At 35.6% G+C, this 18,880-nt stretch overlaps 1 protein-coding gene across 1 annotated transcript in view; it reads right to left on the bottom strand.

Moving 5' to 3' along the window:
- Nucleotides 1-5,750: 5,750 nt before the first annotated feature.
- Nucleotides 5,751-18,880, bottom strand: part of LOC129315063 (uncharacterized) — a 62,499-nt gene continuing 49,369 nt past the window's right edge. The window contains exons 10-12 of the mRNA XM_054958577.1: nucleotides 7,566-7,807; nucleotides 6,469-7,308; nucleotides 5,751-6,385 (exon numbers count right to left, since the gene is read on the bottom strand). Coding sequence (XP_054814552.1) covers nucleotides 6,336-6,385; nucleotides 6,469-7,308; nucleotides 7,566-7,807 — 1,132 coding nt within the window. The 3' untranslated portion in view covers nucleotides 5,751-6,335. The remainder of the gene's footprint in view (nucleotides 6,386-6,468; nucleotides 7,309-7,565; nucleotides 7,808-18,880) is intronic.

An 18,880-nucleotide genomic window follows, 5' to 3' on the forward strand; every position in this document is an offset into this window, starting at 1 on the left:
GAGTTTGAGAAAAAAATAAAAAAAAATAACTTTAGGTTTCTACACTTAATTCACATTTTGCTATAAGTCCCCATACCTTTTTTGTGCGTTCTAAGTCCATATCTTTTTTTTTAGTGTTCTAAGTCCCTTCATGAACAAAGTGTAGGGATCTTAGAAGGATCTAGAACACAAAAAAGTAAAAGTGAAAGAACCTAGAATACTAAAAAAAAATGTAAGAACCTATAGGAAAATATGAGAAAAGTGTAGAGATTTAAAATTATAATTTCTCATAGAAAACAAAGAAAAAGGCAGTATAGATTCTAATGGGTTGTATTTTTTAGATAGAGGTAGTTTAGTTTTGGGAGAAACACACTAAAGGCCTTAAAAAGACAGGTTATTACACTTTAGGCCTAAAAATTTTTGATATTGCACTACAAGCCCAAGGGTTCTTGTTATAATTTTTCTTGAGACTAAAAGCACAATTTTTCCCTTATGATTTGAAGATACAACCTGCACGACAATGTATAATATAATGTCTACTATGCACAACACAATATTTATATGTTTTCAACTGAAAGTTCATGCGTGTTTAGTTTATTAGTAGACTCAATACAATGTACAATTTAGGCTAACAATGTATCACACAATATCTATTATGCACAACACAATCTTCATATATTCTTAACTAAAAGTCCATGCATGTTTAGTTTGTTAGCAGGTTAGGCTTAACAGAATCTACAAGTTAAGCGAACAATGTATAATACAATATCTACTATGCATAACACATTGTTTATATATTCTCAACTGAATGTCCATGCATGTCTAATTTCCAGTAAGTTAGGCTTAACAAAATGTACAAGTTAGACAAATAATGTATAATATAATATCTACTATGCACCACACAATGTTCATATATTCTCAATTGAAAGTCCATGTGTGTCTAGTTTGTTAGTAGGCTAGGCTTAACAAAAAGTATTAAGTTTGAAAAACAATATATAATACCATATCTACTATACACAATACAATCTTCATATATTCTCAATTAAAAGTCCATGCGCATCCAGTTTGTTAGTAGGCTAGACTTTACAAAATGTATAAGTTAGGTAGATGACGTACAACACAATATCCACTATGTACAACACAATGTTCATATATTCTCAACTAAAAATGCACGCGTGTTCAGTTTATTAGTAGGCTAGGCTTAACAAAATGTACAAGTTAGGCAAACAATGCACAACACAATATCAACTATGCACAACACTATGTTCATATATTCTTAATTGAAAGTTCATACGTGTGTAGTTTGTTAGTAGGTTAGGCTTAACAGAATCTACAAGTTAAGCGAACAATGTATAATACAATATCCACTATGCATAACACAATGTTTATATATTCTCAACTGAATGTCCATACATGTCTAATTTCTAGTAAGTTAGGCTTAACAAAATGTACAAGTTAGGCAAATAATGTATAATATAATATCTACTATGCACCACATAATGTTCATATATTTTCAATTGAAAGTCCATACGTGTCTAGTTTGTTAGTAGGCTAGGCTTAACAAAAAGTATTAAGTTTGAAAAACAATATATAATACCATATCTACTATGCACAATACAATCTTCATATATTCTCAATTAAAAGTCCATACGCATCCAGTTTGTTAGTAGGCTAGACTTTACAAAATGTACAAGTTAGGTAGATGACGTACAACACAATATCCACTATGTACAACATAATGTTCATATATTCTCAAATAAAAATTCATGCGTGTCTACTTGATCAATAGATTAGGCTTAACAAAATGTATAAGTTAGGCAAACAATGTATAACATAATATCCACTATGCATAATATAATGTTCATATATTCCCAGCTAAAAGTTCATACATGTTCAGTTTATCAATTAGCTAGGCTTACCAAAAAGTTTCTCATGTTTATGAACAACAGAAAGTATGTATATAATATGACAAGATTAATTTATTAACAACATAATATCCATCTATTTCATATGGTTTGTGTGATTAAGCTGAACATTTGAAAATGTTTCTCAAGTTTATAAATAATAGAAAATCTGCATATAACATGAAAGCATCCATTTGCTAACAACACAATGTCCATCTATTTCACATGGTCCGTGTTGTTAAGTTGAACATTTACAAAAGTTTCCTAAGTTTATGAACAACAAAAAGTCCATCTATAACATAATAGGGTCCATTGATTAACAATATACTACCCATATATTTCACATGGTCCGTCTGATCAAGTTGAATATTTTCAAATAACATGACAAGTTTCACATATTAACAACACAAGGTCCTTTTATATGGCACACATAAACATCTGCACAAGCTCCTTATATATTAACAATATGTTTTCATTGAATTTTTAGGAACAAATATATCATATATGGATAATTTACAACTGAATTCACAACTAAATATCCAATATCAATAAGATAATGTTCATATTTTCACAAAACATAATCCAATCTTTTGACTATCAAAAGATCAAAAGTTAAAGTTCTAGGAAATGCTATTGCACAATGAGATGTAGAAGCCATCCTTCCTATAATCTAATTCATTGAGAACTATACTTAACTAATTCACAATAAAACATCTATAAATAACATCAAAAGGTTCATATATTTACAAACAAGGTCTGCCTATATGATACATGTAAATATCTGCACAAGTTAATTGCAAAGTTTGCACAATGTAAACTCCATAAATAACAATATAAATTTCATAAATAACATCTACACCAGAACATATATATCTGTTGTAGAAAAATCTATATTAGAAACAACAAAAAGTCTAAAAAAAAACAATTTGTTTTCATTAAATGAACATGAACATGTACATTATGACTGAATAAAACTGATATGGCTGGAGCTCTTTTTGTGTCCTCTTCTAATAAAATAAAGCTGTTCCTAAGCGGTGACGGGTTCGCAATATGCAATAATTACATTAGCTTTTATGCCAAAATCAACACACCACTTGATCCATTCTTCCACACTACAGCGGATTATTCCAAGAAGCTAGTTGGCATGAGAGGGATGTAGTCAACCGAACACCTGATCGTTCTCTCCATAGCCATCTGGATAAAAGTAGATTGCCCACTCATACTTGTTGAGAGAAAATGCTTCAAATGCAAACTTGAGAAGGAAGAGAAAGAAGGAAGAAGAAGGAAGAAGAAGAGAGGGAATAGAGAAGTATGATAGGGAGGAAGATGAATTTGCTTATTGCATCGATGTCGAAAGAGGAAGAGAGAGAAGGAAGAGGGGGGAAGAAGAAGAAAGTTGTTTGTTAACCTCTAGAATTTCATATCATTTAATCACATTTTCCTTAGATTTTAATCTATTTTGGCTCAATTGTATATGTTTTTTCTTTGTCCAAATTAAGAAAATGTATATTTTTCTTTGAGTTTACATTCTTGGTTTTAATTTAATACTTTTGAGCTAATTTTGTGTTATTTTAGTTGAAGACTTAATTAGAAGCATTTCTGAAGTTTCTTTGATATTTTTGGAAGGCTTTTGGAAGAAGAAATTAAGTGCAAAGTGAATAATTTTTATTAGCTGTAAAAATAGTGTAAAACTGCCAAAGTTGTCCCAAAGTTGTGACTTTCGTTTGCGACTTTCACCACTGTTAGAAAAATGTTGTGTTTTATTAATTTAAAATTAGTTGGGTAGGACACTTATATGCAGAGAGCTCGACTTAGAAGGTATTCTACACACTTAATGATACTTTGAGAGCTTTGTTGTACTAGGGTTTGAGATTTAGATGAGTTGAGTCCAAGAGTTGAAACTTTGAAGAGATTTGAAGCTCCATTTCTTCGGTTCCTTTGTTTCTTCTCCATTTATCTTCTTGTAATCTTGTCATGGCTGTAAATATCTTGTGTATTTGTAGCTTTTTGATGTTTATGAGTAGGTAAATTCTTTGCTTTAGGATTATTTTGAACCTTTGTATGGATTAACATTAAGTCATCTCTTTTTGTAATTAATAATATATATGTGTTTTTTTTATTCTTTCCTTAATGCTTCTAAATGATTAGCTGCCATTTAGATGTTAGGTTCGCTTAATTGATGCTTGAGAGGGCTAGATTGAGTGTAGAACTTGAGTAAAATAGTGCAAAAATTTGAAATTTACATATTGAATAGATGATTTTGTTAGTAAGATAGAGATATATTTGCCAGCCTTGTATAGTCACATTAGGAATGGTGTTTAAAATGGAGTTTTATTAATTGTGACAATGCATTAGGAAGTTAATTTAACGAAACACTTGTTCATAACTTAAGAGAGCTTGTTAGAGTATTTTTAAAACCTTAGGTTAGCACTTATTTTCATTAAAAGTATTTATGAAAGGAGGTAATTTTGGTGTTATGAAATGTAAGGGAGATAAATAATCATAGGTCCCAATTTGAGTTTGAAGTGTGTGAATTAATTGCTTTTCTTTATTTATTAGTGTCAATTTAGTTTGCTAAATTAACCTCCACCTAATTATGTTTTGACTCAATTTGCTTAATCTTTTGTTTGATCACTATTTTTAAACAAATCTCCAAGAGAATGATATTTTACTCTTACTTTATTACTTGCTATGACCCGTACACTTACGATGAGTAACATTGTCCTTTAGCAGTTGGTTATGAGATGGACAAATTGGTCGTTTCACTGAAAAAATATTATTGTAAATGAGGCCTTTTGGTCCCTCAAAATAATTTCATATTCTATTAGGCATTATTTGCAAATTTCTTACTTCTGAGGGCCCTAAATTTGACTCCCCCTTTAGTTTTTTGATTTACAAAATTAATTGCATATAAAGCTTTTTGGCTTTCAAAGCATTATTAGATTGTATTGGTGTGAAAAGTAAGTATTTTCCTTCTAAAGGACCTAGATGTAATTTTCCCTCTATTTTATTTACTTGTTAGAGACAAAGTTAGCCCTAATTCTGTCCTTATTCTGTCATTCAACCTCCAACTATCATTATCCATTTTCATTTCTTAAATTTCCCTTTTACATTTCTTAAATTCACAATTCACTGTACTTTCGTTCCCAATTATTTTCTCTTCATAACAATTCATTTCCTGCACCCAATTCCATCTCCTTTACATTCTAAAGGTATAAAAATAAAAGAAAGTATACAATTAATCATCTAATTTTATATAAAATTTTAATTTAATCCTTTTAGTTTCTTAAATATATTTTATATTTTTATAAAATATATTTTTATCCTTTTAGTTTTAAATGATTACTTTTTTATGTTAATAATTCTTTTTGAACATTATGATTTATTTTTAGAAAAACGATATGTAATTTTATAATGTAAAAAATATTTTTTTAAAAATAAAAAAAGCAAGTTTAGGACAAAAGTGGTCCTAAGTGACTAATTCAAAAACAAAAGTAACCTTATATGACATCCCATGCAATAAAAAGTCAACAAAATGATTGACAAATAACTTATGAACAGCACTGGTACGGAACTTATTGTTTAAAACACTTGAGAGAAAAAAAAAAAAACCCAACTGAGTTTCAAAGATCCACAAACCTTAAATGATAAATTTGAAGCAAAAATGAACCTTCACTCTTATTTTTTTAAAAAAATTAAACTTAATATATCAATGTTTAAAAAATATTTTTGTTGATATTTAAAAGTTCAATCTAAAAATTTTTTGTTAATGAAATTAATGGTAATAGTGTTAAGAAACTGAAGGCATATTATAAAATTAAGAGACTAAAATAAATATTTGTATAAGGTTAAAGAACTAAAATTGCATTTTAACCAAAACCAGAACACCCTTCACTTTTTTAAAATTTATTGTTCTTGTTCATTCATAATTATACCTTAAAATTTCACATTACAAGAACAATACAAATTCGCAACACATAAAGATTTAGTTTGGCATCCCAATTTCCTTTGAGCTACTATCATCTCAACCAAAGGTTTCAATAAGACATTTTACAAATATAAGAAGACAACACCCTTATCACCCTTTTTCAAGATGCAAGCACAAGGAACTGCATTGAATTACTTATCTTCTTTCTTTGGTAGAATTGCCTGGCTAGTTTTAACATTGGAACCTAGTGTCTCTCCTCAAACCCGTTACAGCACTCATGCCATGTACATGAGAGGCATCTATCAGCCATGACCCATAATTCTGCACTCCTGCCTTGTCTGTTTAAGACATCACTGCAATGCTTTTCTTCTCAACCTTAGGCCAGTGAGGAGGATCACCGAAGTAGTCGACCCTTCGTATTGATGTTCACAAACGTTCATCAGGTTCCGCCCTAATGCTTCCTCCAACTTGGAAAAAAAAAATTAGGCGCAAGAAGCCCACCATTAATTATGGCCCCGGACAGTTCAGTAGCCATATTTATCATTCAAGGATGTTCGCCCATCACCTGATTGCCCTGCACAAAATAATAAATTATGCGATTATTCCAAAGAAAAGTTGCAACTCACGCATAGTAAGCATGTCGAACCTGAGACTCACCTTTAGGAGGGACCCATGTATCATAATCTGTATCGTCTCTCAAAAACGATGGTTTCTCGGGTCCAAGAACTCTCTTAGAATCATTATTTGTGTCCGAGGTACCTTGGTGTTCATTTCCTCTCTCCTTGTCACTAGCATAATATCCCCTTTTATGCTTTAACAATAGTGCCACAGCATCCTCAGCGCCAAATTCCGGACCCATGGAGGAAGATGACAGTTGCTGGGAGGCATCTTGATCATTTGTTTCAGATTTCTCAACTTGCTTTCGTTTTCTTAAAATCAAACCGGGAGCAGCAGACTCAATATTAGATTCCACAATTGCCTTTGCATCACCACCGGCGCCCAAAATTTTGTTCCTGTTCTTGTAGTCAATAAATGGTTCAGACTCATCATCCGTCTGGTGCAGATCCAACGCATCTGCATTTTGTTGGGTGTCAGTAGTAACCCCATCTCCAACAGCTCCCAGCCATTGAGGCTTTGGAGCAGAATACATGACATTCTCGTCATCCATTTTGGCAGAGCTGCCTTTTGACTTGTCTACGCTTATTGTTGCATCTGCTTTACCAGAAGGCTCAACATTTTTCTGGGTTTCTGCAGGCATTTTCTCCTTATCTTCTTTTGCACAAGTCTCGCTGCTTCTTTGGGACTCCATAGCTTGCTTCTTCTTAATGATAGAGACAGCTTCCTCAGCTTGGTTAGGCTTGCGTTCCTTTGCTTTCAGCTCCCTCTTCTTGGCTGCTTCTCCTGATGGGTCAGCAATCTTCAACAGGTAGCAAATCCTATCAAGCTCAGACTGGAGTGTTGACAAATCCTTCTCTAGTCGAACACTTTTATCATATACTGAAAGCAAAACGGAAATCTTCAACAAAGAAAACAAAGAGTATGCTAAGCAAATCTCAATCATCCGTGTATCCCCAATTTTTTAACCATGTTGTCCGCTATGATACAGGAAATGTGCAAAAAATAAACACCAGAATTTGCTAGGTTAACATGTAATCACATTAGTAACACTAAAAAAGTTGAGATGTATGGAAGAAAACTACTCCGAACTAACATAAAACTCGGTAAACATAATATATGTAATTAACAACACTAACCAAGTTGAGACGAAAGCCCCGACATGTATGCATCAAGTGCATCATCAACTTCATCCTGCATGACACTTTCTGAAGGCATTTCATTTTTTTCTATTAATAACATCTCTTTCTTCTCGCACATTTTCTTGATGATTGCCTCCCTTTTGTCAAGAAGAGTATCAGCAGTCTCAATTGATTGGCTGCCATCAGCCTTCTGGCGCATAGGCTTTTTCTTTGCCCGATCATAAAATTCATCATCATCGCTGAACAAATAATTACCACAGCGAAAACTTAAGCAAGATCATACATGTTCATACGTGGAATTTGAGGGAAATATACTCTTATTTTATTTCAATCTCACAATACACTCAAACAAAAACACAGAAAGGAGAAAAAACAGAGAATAAATACTAATGAATGCTCAAAAAAGCTATACACTCATATCCTAGTCACTAGTCCTGCCCTCCCCCTCAAGTTGGATCACAAATATTAATCATGTCCAACTTGCTTATGCATTCATCAAAGTTCTCTCTTGGTGACATCAATTGAAACGTATATCAAGCATACTACACCATTTTCAATCTTCTCGATAAAATATCTATCCACTTCAACATGTCTTGTTCTATCATGATGAACTATTATTGTGAATATTCTTATCTGATTATTAGGAGTTAATATGCATCTCACACAGGAAATATATCCTTGATGTCACATGGTTAGTCATTTGACATGTGGCACTTGGACACTCTTCATTGGAAGATGCTAAATAAGTCTAACTTGTTAGTAGGAAGATGCTTTAGCAAAGTTGAGGGATGGAAGTCTTGAGAGCAAAAGATGAATGACAGAGCTTGAGGAATGTAAGAGAACTCAAAAATGCTTACAAATGAGAAGGGTGAAGGTATTTATAGATCTCCTCTTGTATCTAGAATACTACCACCTCTTTAATAGATGGTGGAGATTAATTCAATCGTTCAGTTGTCATTAATTCTCTAAAATTTTCTATAAGATATTTTACAACAAATATCTAGATATTTACAAGGACTTCCCTAGAATCTATCTTAAAATACTTATACTAGAGTTGTCTTGCATACTCTAACCTTCTCAAGGTTAATCAACAATCTTCTGAAGGATTTTGGAACATTCTAGACCATCCTGACCTCTTGAAAATTCACGGAATGTGACATTCTCCTCCACTTAATTTTGCAACATTCTCATCACCTCCTTGTAGCATCAAATATGGTTGGCGAATTATCACAGGAGATCTTCCCATTCCCAACTTACTTCAGAGTCTGCTTGTCCTTTCCACCTAAGTACTCAGTGTAGTTCAAAACTCCTCTTTTTCGAATCACCCTATCAACAAAGATTTCCTCTATTTTCTTATCATACTCGGTGAAGATTATTGTGGGTGCTCTCTTGGAGATACTTTGAGGTGGAACTTCTTCATTCTCATATTATTTCTTCAAGAAACTAACATGAATGATAGGATGAATCTTAATTTTGGGAGGAAGTTGAAAATATTTGAGGAGAAATTCTTATTACATTTCCACTGGACCCTTTCAAGGGAATATATATGGGTATGAAGACACAAATCTGGCCTTAAAAAGAGGGATAGGCCGAGATACAAGGAAGGAAAAAAGGAAATAATCACCCTGACTAAATAAATATATATTTACACTATATAATTGATATTAATTGTAAGGATATTAGGATATCAACACTCCCCCTTAAGTTGGATCATAGATGTTGATCATGTCCAGCTTGCCAACAAAATGTTTAAACTTGTCTCGAGCTAATCCTTTTGTAAGAATATCGGCAGTTTGTTCTCTAGATGGGATATAGGACAATCGAATAACACCATCATCAATTTTTTCTCTGATAAAGTGCCGATCAATTTCAACATGCTTGGTTCTATCATGTTGAACAGGATTATGAGATATGTTAATGGCTGCCATATTTTCTGAATATAGTTTAATTGGTAGATTCATGCTCTGCTTTAACTCCTCCAAGACTCGTTTGAGCCAAATTCCCTCACAAATTCCAAGAGCAATTGCTCTGAATTCTACCTCAACACTACTCCTTGCAACAACACTTTGCTTTTTACTTCTCCAGGTTACAAGATTGCCCCACGCAAATGTGCAGTAACCTGAAGTAGACTTTCGGTCATCTTGATCACCTGCCCAATCAGCATCTGTAAACAACTCCACATTTCTTTTATCAGATTTTTTAAATCATAGTCCATGACCAGGTGAACATGTGAGTGTTGACTAATCACACTTACAACAAATGCAATGTCTGGCCTGGTGTGAGAAAGATATATCAACTTTCCTACCATACGTTGATATCTTCCCTTATCAACCGTCTTCCCAAGATCTTCATCTTCACTGATCTTATCTACTCTGATGGGAGTCTCACTTAGTCTGCATCCCAACATACCTGTCTCCTTTAAGAGATCTAGAACATACTTCCTTTGAGAGATGTAAATCCCCTTCTTTGATCGGGCTACTTCCATCCCGAGGAAGTATTTCATTTCTCCGAGATCCTTTATCTGGAATTCTTAGGCTAATGCAGTTTTAATGTGGTCAATTTCAGCTGTATCATCTCCAGTGAGAACAATATCATTAACATAGACAGCTAGAACTGTCATTTTTTCCTTTCTGTGTTTGTAGAACATAATATGATCACTCTGTCCCTGAGAGAACCCTTGCCTCTTCAACACCTTGGTAAAACGTTCAAACCATGCTCGAGGTGATTGTTTTAATCCATACAGTGACTTCTTCAGTAGGCACACTTGGTTTGATTTCTTCCCTGGAAACCCTGGAGGCATTTTCATATATACCTCTTCCTTGACTTCACCATTCAACAATGCATTTTAAACATCTAACTGATATAATAGCCAGTCATGATTTACAGCTAATGACAGTAGAACTCTAATAGTATTCACCTTTGCTACTGGTGCAAATGTTTCTGTGTAATCCATCCCATATACTTGTGAGAAGCCTTTTGCAAGAAGTCTAGCCTTATATTTTTCCAAGCATCCATTAACTAGATATTTAAGAGTGAAGACCCATTTACAACCAACAGGCCTTTTTCCTTTAAGGAGATCAACTACTACCCAGGTGTTATTTCGCTCAAGGGCCTCCATTTCTTCTAGAAGTGCTTTCCTCCATTCAGGCATGACTAGAGCTTCATCAATGTTATTTGGTACCTTGATACTATCAAGGTGGGCAACAAATGCACAATATTTTGAGGAAAGTGTCTGATAGGAAACGAATTTTTCTATGGGATCTCGTGTGCAAGCTCTAGGCCTCTTTTTGACTGCAATAGGGAGATCCAGGTCTTCTATTTCTTTTCCTTGTTCATTGCTATAACTAACACCTTGTTTCTCTATTGGACCTGCTGCTAGTTCTGACTCTTGGTGAGTGCTAGGGCTTTCGGGCACAATACCTGTCTTGTGTCTTCGTGTATACAATTTGTCAAATTTCCTGGCAGTCTCTACCCCTCGGTTAGACTTTTCTGTTTCATTTGGCATTTCCCCACCCTCACTATTAGTATCTTGGGGGGTATTAGTATCTTGGGGGGCAAGTTCCACAGACAACAAGTCAGGTTCAGGTTCATTTGTGGGCTGAAATTCACTCCAACTCTCCCCCTGAATTGAAGACTCATGGTAATAGGGGACTTCTTCGTGAAAGGTAACATCACAAGTAATATACAGACGTTTTGTAGTAGAATCAAAGCATTTATACCCTTTTTGAGAGGCAGAGCAATCGAGGAAGACACACCTAACAGCTCGGGGGTCAAGTTTGTTACTATGATGTAGGTGGACATAGGAAGTACAACCAAACACACGTAAGGGAAGGTTATTTGTGAGATAGGGTAGGTTATAAGTGGCACAAAGAAGCTGTAACGGAGTTTTATAAGATAGCGTTCTACTTGGTAGACGATTTATAAGGTAAGTGGCAGTGAGGATAGCATCATCCTAGTGATATTTGGGCATATTGCTGCTAAGCATTAGGGCTCTAGCTATGTCAAGAATATGACAATTTTTTCTTTCCACAATCCCATTTTGTTGAGTACTATGAGGGCAAGTACTTTTATGAATGATTCCATGGTCTTTAAAGAAAGTGGAGAAATTTTTGTTGAAATATTCAGTGCCATTGTCACTATGAAGGATTTGAATATTTGTGTGAAATTGTGTTTGAACCATTCTGTAAAAAGTAACAAAAGTTTGATAAACTTCTGTTTTATCTTTCACAAGAAAAACCCAAGTTACACAAGTGTGATCATCAATAAAGGTTATAAACCATCTAGTTTGAGTTCGATTTGGAGTCCTAAAGGGACCCCACACATCACTATGGATTGTAGTAAAGGGATGAGATGCATGATATTGAAGGCTAGGAAAGGATGAGCGGTGATGTTTAGCATGTTCACAAGAGTCACAATAAAAGATAGATGAGTCTTTATTAGAGCAAATTGAAGTAAACAATTGAGACATATAATGAAGATTAGGATGACCTAACCGTTTGTGCCATAACTCCAACTCACTAGACCTAGGGAGGGATACTTTATTACAAGTTCCAATACTCTTAACATCACTTTCATCCAGGTAGTAAAGCCCATCAAACTCTCTAACACTGCCAATCATCATCCCCGTCAACAGATCTTGAAATAAGCAATGATTTGCAAAAAAGTTAACATGGCAACGTGTGTATTTTGCCAATTGGCTAACAGATAGTAAACTACACTTTAACTTGGGAACGTGAAGAACATTATGTAAAGTTAAGGTAGTAGAAATACGAACGTCGCCAATACTAGCCACCAAACAACTAGAATCATCAGCAATTGTAACAGCAAGTTTTTTCTTGCACGAGACGTATGTCGTAAAGAGTGTAATATTATCAGTCATATGGTTAGATGCACCTGAATCTATAATCCAACAGTTCCTTGAGCACTTACCTTTGACGGTAGATAGTGCTTGAGAGAAATTACCTCGTTTAACCGTAGTTGCAATTGGTTGTTTGTCGCTTTTCATGGCAACAAGCATCTCCAAAATCTTGTTGAGAGGATCATCTTGTGAAGACATGTTGGGTTCCTTGGCAGCTTCAGCTATATATCCACGACCTCTGTTTTTCCGAGGTTTCCAATCATGGGGTTTGCCATGTAAGTCCCAGCAAGTATCTTTAGTGTGTCCTACCTTGCTGCAATGATCGCAAGTAGGACGTCCCTTATTATTCTTTTGCTCATTTGAACGTACAGCAAGTGCGGAAGATGATTCAGGCAATGTAGATTGTGCTGTAGAATCTCCTTTCAACATGACTTTTCTCCGGGATTCTTCCCTTCTTAATATAGCAAATGCTTCTCGGACAGATGGAAGAGGCTCTGTGCTCAAAATTCGGCCTCTAGCATCATCAAACACAGCATCCGAACCTACAAGTAATTCAAATAGACACTCCTTTTCTAATTTTTTCTGGGATTTGGCAGCGCCAGTAGGGCAGCACCATGTATCATCACTCATTAAGTCCAGTTCTTCCCAAAGAGAGTTTTTTTCGAGATAATACTCACCAAAACTTCGACCATTCTGGATAAAAAGTGAAAGTTTCTATTTTATCTCAAATACCTGAGAGACATTTTCACCATCACAGTAGGCTTCACGAACAGCCTCCCAAATAGCTTGGGCGGTAGAAAGAAACATGAAGCTCTTTTTGATGGTTGGGATCATAGCATTTATGAGCCATGAAGAGACAAGAGCATTTTCAGATTTCCACTTCTTCCAAGCCTTGACGTCGAACGTTGGAGGAGTAGGAGATTCACCTGAGATGAAGCCCAGTTTGGCACGACCTTCTAGAGCGAGTGTCATTGACTGTGCCCACTCACAATAGTTCTCGCCATTCAGCTTCTCTGGTACGATCAGAATCGCGGAAGTCTCAAGCCCAGAAGAGACGACTCGTGTGGACTTATTTGCGGCAGAATCCTTTGTTGCCAGCAGCATCGTTGACTGCAACTTGCTTTGATACCATGAAGATATTTGAGAAGACGAATCATATGGCTCTGATACCATGAAGATATTTGAGAAGAAATTCTTATTATATTTCCACTGGACCCTTTCAAGGGAATATATACAGGTATGAAGACACAAATCTGGCCTTAAAAAGAGGGATAGGCCGAGATACAAGGAAGGAAAAAAGGAAATAATCACCCTGACTAAATAAATATATATTTACACTATATAATTGATATTAATTGTAAGGATATTAGGATATCAACAGATGTTGTACTTGGTATGCAACCTTTCCCACATGTTTGATGATGGTAAAAGGGCCTTCATACTCCTTACCAAGCCTTTGCGCACCTTGCATAATGATTTGAATTGATATGGAGTGGCAAGGGCATTGGGGGTTAGAGGCTATTGTCTAGTAACTATCTTGAATGGACCCTAACCAGTTGACTCGCTCTGTCGCAAGATATAAGAGAAATGAACCACATCAAGCAATTTAGTCCAATCTCGTTGACAAGCGCCCACATAGTGTTGAAAGTAGAGCTTAAGCAAAGTAGTAATTCACTCTGCCTGCCCGTTACTTTGGGGATGAAAGCTTGTTGAAAACCTCAAGTCTGTCCCGAAGAACTTGAAGAGTTCCCTCCAAAACTTTCCAATGAATCGAGGATCTTAGTTATTGACAATGCTTTGTGGAATCCCCCACAATTTCACAACATGCTTGAAGAATAAGCGCACTACTTCGCCAACCTTGCAATCTGCAGGATTCGGTATACATATTTGCTGAATTGATCAACCACTGCCATTATGCTTCCATATCCTTCAGATTTAGGAAGAGCAAAAAGAAAGTTCATTGAAACACTCTCCCTTAGTCTTTCAGCCACTAGTATAGGTTCGAGTAAGCCAATGGGATGTTGTTGTTATAATTTATCCTGCCGACATACTAGACATAACTTCACATATGCTTCAACATCATCTTGCATATGTAGCCAATAAAAGTAATTTTGTACAAGGACAAGTGTTTGGGCCATACCTAGATGCTCAACCAACTTTGAATCATGACATTCCTTGAGCAGTTATCTTCAAAGGTTGCCCCATTTCGACATATAGACTCAATTCCCAATGGTGTAGAGTACTCCATCATTCACTTAGAACCTTCAAGTCTTGCCATCATTAGCAAGCTTGACTAAGTCACCTATAGTAGAGTCTTGAAACATACCTTCCGTAATTATGCTACAAAAGCCATTTTAGGGCATCCTTGTTGTGAGGCTAGCTAACTTGGCCTTTCTCTTTAATGCATTACCCACCACATTCATTTTTCCTAGCTTATACTTTAATCTATAATCAAACTTGGCAAGAAAGTCTTGCCATCAAACTTGCTTTGGACTGAGTTTCTTCTGTGTATAGAAGTAGCTCGTAACAATATTGTCAAACATTATAGTGAACTTACTTCTAAGCAAGTAATGACGCCAAGTTCGTAGGCAGTGAATGGTGATCATTTCTTTCTCTTAGACTATGTAGTGCCCCTCTATTTCACTCAATTTTCTGCCCTTGCAAGCGATGGGGTGTCCTTCTTGCATCAACCCAACCCCTATGACAAAATATGAGGCATCCATGTGCACCTCAAGGTTTAGTGTAGTTGGCAAGGACAAAATAGGTTCTTGAGCAAACACCTACTTCAACCTTTCAAAGGCATCCTGGCAAAGGCACCGTGGTGTATAGCACTACCCTTGAGGAGCATGCACAACATCTAAAAAAAGTCTTCCAGGTACTTTTTGACAATGAGCTATACATTAAGGTATAGAAGTGCTCATTTTCCAAGCAAGAGGTGGACTACCCTGGACATAAAGATCAAGGATGGAAAACTTATAATAGACCTAGCAAAGGTTCAAGCCATTCAAGAATGACAGCCTCCTACGAAGGTCCCAAAGCTATGATATCACTTTCTCTGAACATAAGTCCTTTTACCCATCTCCTTCAATTCAGGGGGAGCATTAGAGTGAATTTTGGTTGACTCTTGACTGTGAGTATTCTCCTATTGACTCTCTTAACCACCATAACCATACTTCTCTTGATATTTCTCCTGAGCCTATACTTGTATCTTTTATGCCAGAAGCAAAAGAAAATGCAAGTTCAAGGGGAGATAAGGATGCAAGTACTAAGGGTAAAGAGATCAAAACTTACACATGGAAGATGAAACAAGATATAAAGGACCTCATACCTAAAGCAATACCAAAATTAGAACCAGTAGGAGATTCTAGGAAAGAAAGTCTTGGAGAGGAAGGTGAGAGTATTGATGAAAACCTTGATATGTAGAAGACCACAGACGATGATTTGGAATTGCCAATTGCCCTCAAGAAGAAACCTCAATCTTGTACACAACATCCCATTCAAAAATACTTGTCATATAAAGCCTTGTCTCCTGGTTACCAGGCATTTATTGCTAATATAGATGATGTTAGTGTTCTTAATAACATCCACAAGGCCCTTAAAACAAGGGGATGGAGAGAGGCCATCCTAGAAGAAATGAAAGCATTAGAAGAAAACGGGACTTGGGAGATTGTGCAGAAGCCAAGGAACAAGAAGCAAGCAAGTTGTAAATGAGTTTTTACCCTAAAATATAAGTCTGACAGGAGTCTTGATAAGTTGAAGGCCCGATTCGTGGGTACAGGGTTCACACAAACATATGGTATTAGTTACCAAGAAACTTTCACACCAGTGGCAAAATTGAATACTATTTAGGTACTGCTATCTATAGCAGCCATTCTTGAGTGGCCATTACACCAACTAGACATCAAAAATGCCTTCTTGAATGAAGAATTGAAAGAAGTTTATATGACTTTGCCCTCGGGCTTCAATGAGGGAAGGGTTGACCAGGTATGCAAGTTAAAGAAATCTTCATATAGTCTGAAGCAGTCCCCGCGGGCTTGGTTCGATAGATTCTCAAAGGTCTTAAAATTACAAGGCTACCAACAGGGACTATCAAACCATACCATGTTTGTCAAAGTAGAGGTAAGAGGTGTATCCTCATTGTATATGTTGATAACATAATTATTTTGATGATCACAGTGAAGAAATAACAAGAGTTAAAGCTGCTCTAGGAAGGGAATTCAAGGTCAAGGACCTTAGACATATGAAGTATTTCTTAGGCATAAAGTTTGCCAAATCAAAGCAAGGTATTTATGCATCTTAAAGAAAGTATGTACTTGATCTCTTAAAAGAAACAAGTATGTTAGGGTGTAAACCTATTGGAACCCCTATTGTTTTTCCAAAAAAGAAGCAAAAATCCAAGAGGGCAATTTTGAGGAAGAAGATAACAGCATGGAGGAAGAGGAGGATAAGGAAAAAGAAAAGCTAGTTGAAGAGAGATATCAAAGGCTTGTTAGGAAACTTATCTACTTCTCACACACAAGACTTGACATAGCATTTGCTGTGAATGTAGCAAGTTAGTATATGTGTGAACCGAAGGAAAAACACATAGAAGTAGCATGTAGGATCTTAAGGTATCTAAAGGGTATCCCCAGAAGAGGTTTGTTGTTCCACAAGCATGATCGAAGAACTATAGAATTATATACAAATGCAGATTAGGATGGACATCACCCAGATAGAAGATCGACTACTAGTTATTGATCATTTGTATGGAGAAATCTTGTTACCTAGAAGAATCATAAGCAAAGAGTTGTTAGCAAAAGTAGTGCTAAATCTAAATTAAGGGAACTTGCTCAAGGCATAATGGAAGAACTCTGGTTGAAGAGGGTATTGGAGGAAATCCATGTCCAACTTGACCTAACACTAAAATTGTGTTGTGATAATAAGGCTGCCATTAGCATGGCCTTGAATCTCATCCAACATGAGAGGTCTAAGCATGTGGAGATAGACAGACACTTCATCAGAGAGAAGGTGGAAGATGGAATCATTTGCCTAACCTTCCTACCAACAAATCTTCAAGCAGCAGACATGTTGACTAAGCGGTTGCATAAACACGCTTTCGAAGGTTGCTTGAGTAAGTTGGACATAATTAGTATCTATGATCCAACTTGAAGGGGGGTGTGAGAATAGTAAAATTAATATTTAATGTATTTTATTAGAGAGATTTATTCCTTAAATATAGGGATACGATTAGATGAGATCATGGGAGTTAATATTTTATTCTTGATTTGATTTTATTTCCTTTATAGTTTCTCTTGTAATCTGTACATAAGTTGGGGCATCTGTGAATAATATACACAAGTTCTCTAATTCAAAAACTCACAAAAATTCATGGAATGTGACATTGATATCTTAACAGAAACTAGAATGCTTGATTGCAAGCCAATTGACACTGATATTGTAGTAAAAAAGAAGCAAAAGGGAGAAGAGAATAGAGGAGGAAGAGAAGGAGGAAGGTCAACTAGTTAACAAGGAGAGATATCAAAGCTTGGTGGGAATATTGATATACTTGTCACACACATGACCGAATATCGCCTTTGTTGTGAGCTTTGTAAGTCAACATATGCACTCACCAAAGAAAATTCATCTACAAGTTGCGTATAGAATCTTGAGGTATCTAAAAGAAACCCTAAGAAAAGGATTGTTCTCCAAAAGAGGTGAACAATCCAATGTTGAAATATTTACTAAAAGGTCCACATCTTGGTATTGTACCTTTGTTTGGGGCAACTTAGTAACTTGGAGGGCTTGGGGTTGCAAATACTTCTCAAGGAACTACGAATTGGTATGGAACTACCTATTAAGCTTTATTCCAATAGCAAGGTTGCCATAAGCATATCTCACACCAAAACACGTTGAAGTAGATTGACATTTCACCAAAGAAAATATTGAAAGGAGCATAGTGTGCGTAGTATATGTTCTATCTAAGAAACATTGCCATTGTCCTAACCAATGGGCATCCAAGGGAGAATTTTGACGAATGCATAAGTATGTTGGACATGATTAATATCAATTATTCAACTTGAGGGGAAGTGTGGAATTTTTTTTTTTTTATTTTTTTTTCATTGGGTCTTGATTGTATTCTGATTGTACATCCCTTGTTACCTTTTATTAGCCTTTATTAGCTTTTATTAGATTTGATTAGCCTTAGTGTATATACTCTTGGATGTAACGCACTATTCAGATAATGAAAAATACAATTTTCCTTCCAAATCCTACAGAAATTGTCTTAAAGTACTTAAGTGGCATTAGCTTTTCACCGTTACAAGCCACTGAAGTCGAGTTCTCCATGCTTACAGAGATCTCCATCACTTGACATCAATTTCAGCCTCGCTGAGCTTGTAAGGGAAAAATACCCATTTCTCTTTAAGCGCCACAAGAATTACTTGTAGCTTTACAATGTGAGATTCCATCAATTTGA

Source organism: Prosopis cineraria, unplaced genomic scaffold, assembly GCF_029017545.1.
Source record: "Prosopis cineraria cultivar Desert tree isolate PC_DT_omini unplaced genomic scaffold, ASM2901754v1 PC7, whole genome shotgun sequence".
Taxonomy (NCBI): Eukaryota; Viridiplantae; Streptophyta; class Magnoliopsida; order Fabales; family Fabaceae; genus Prosopis; species Prosopis cineraria.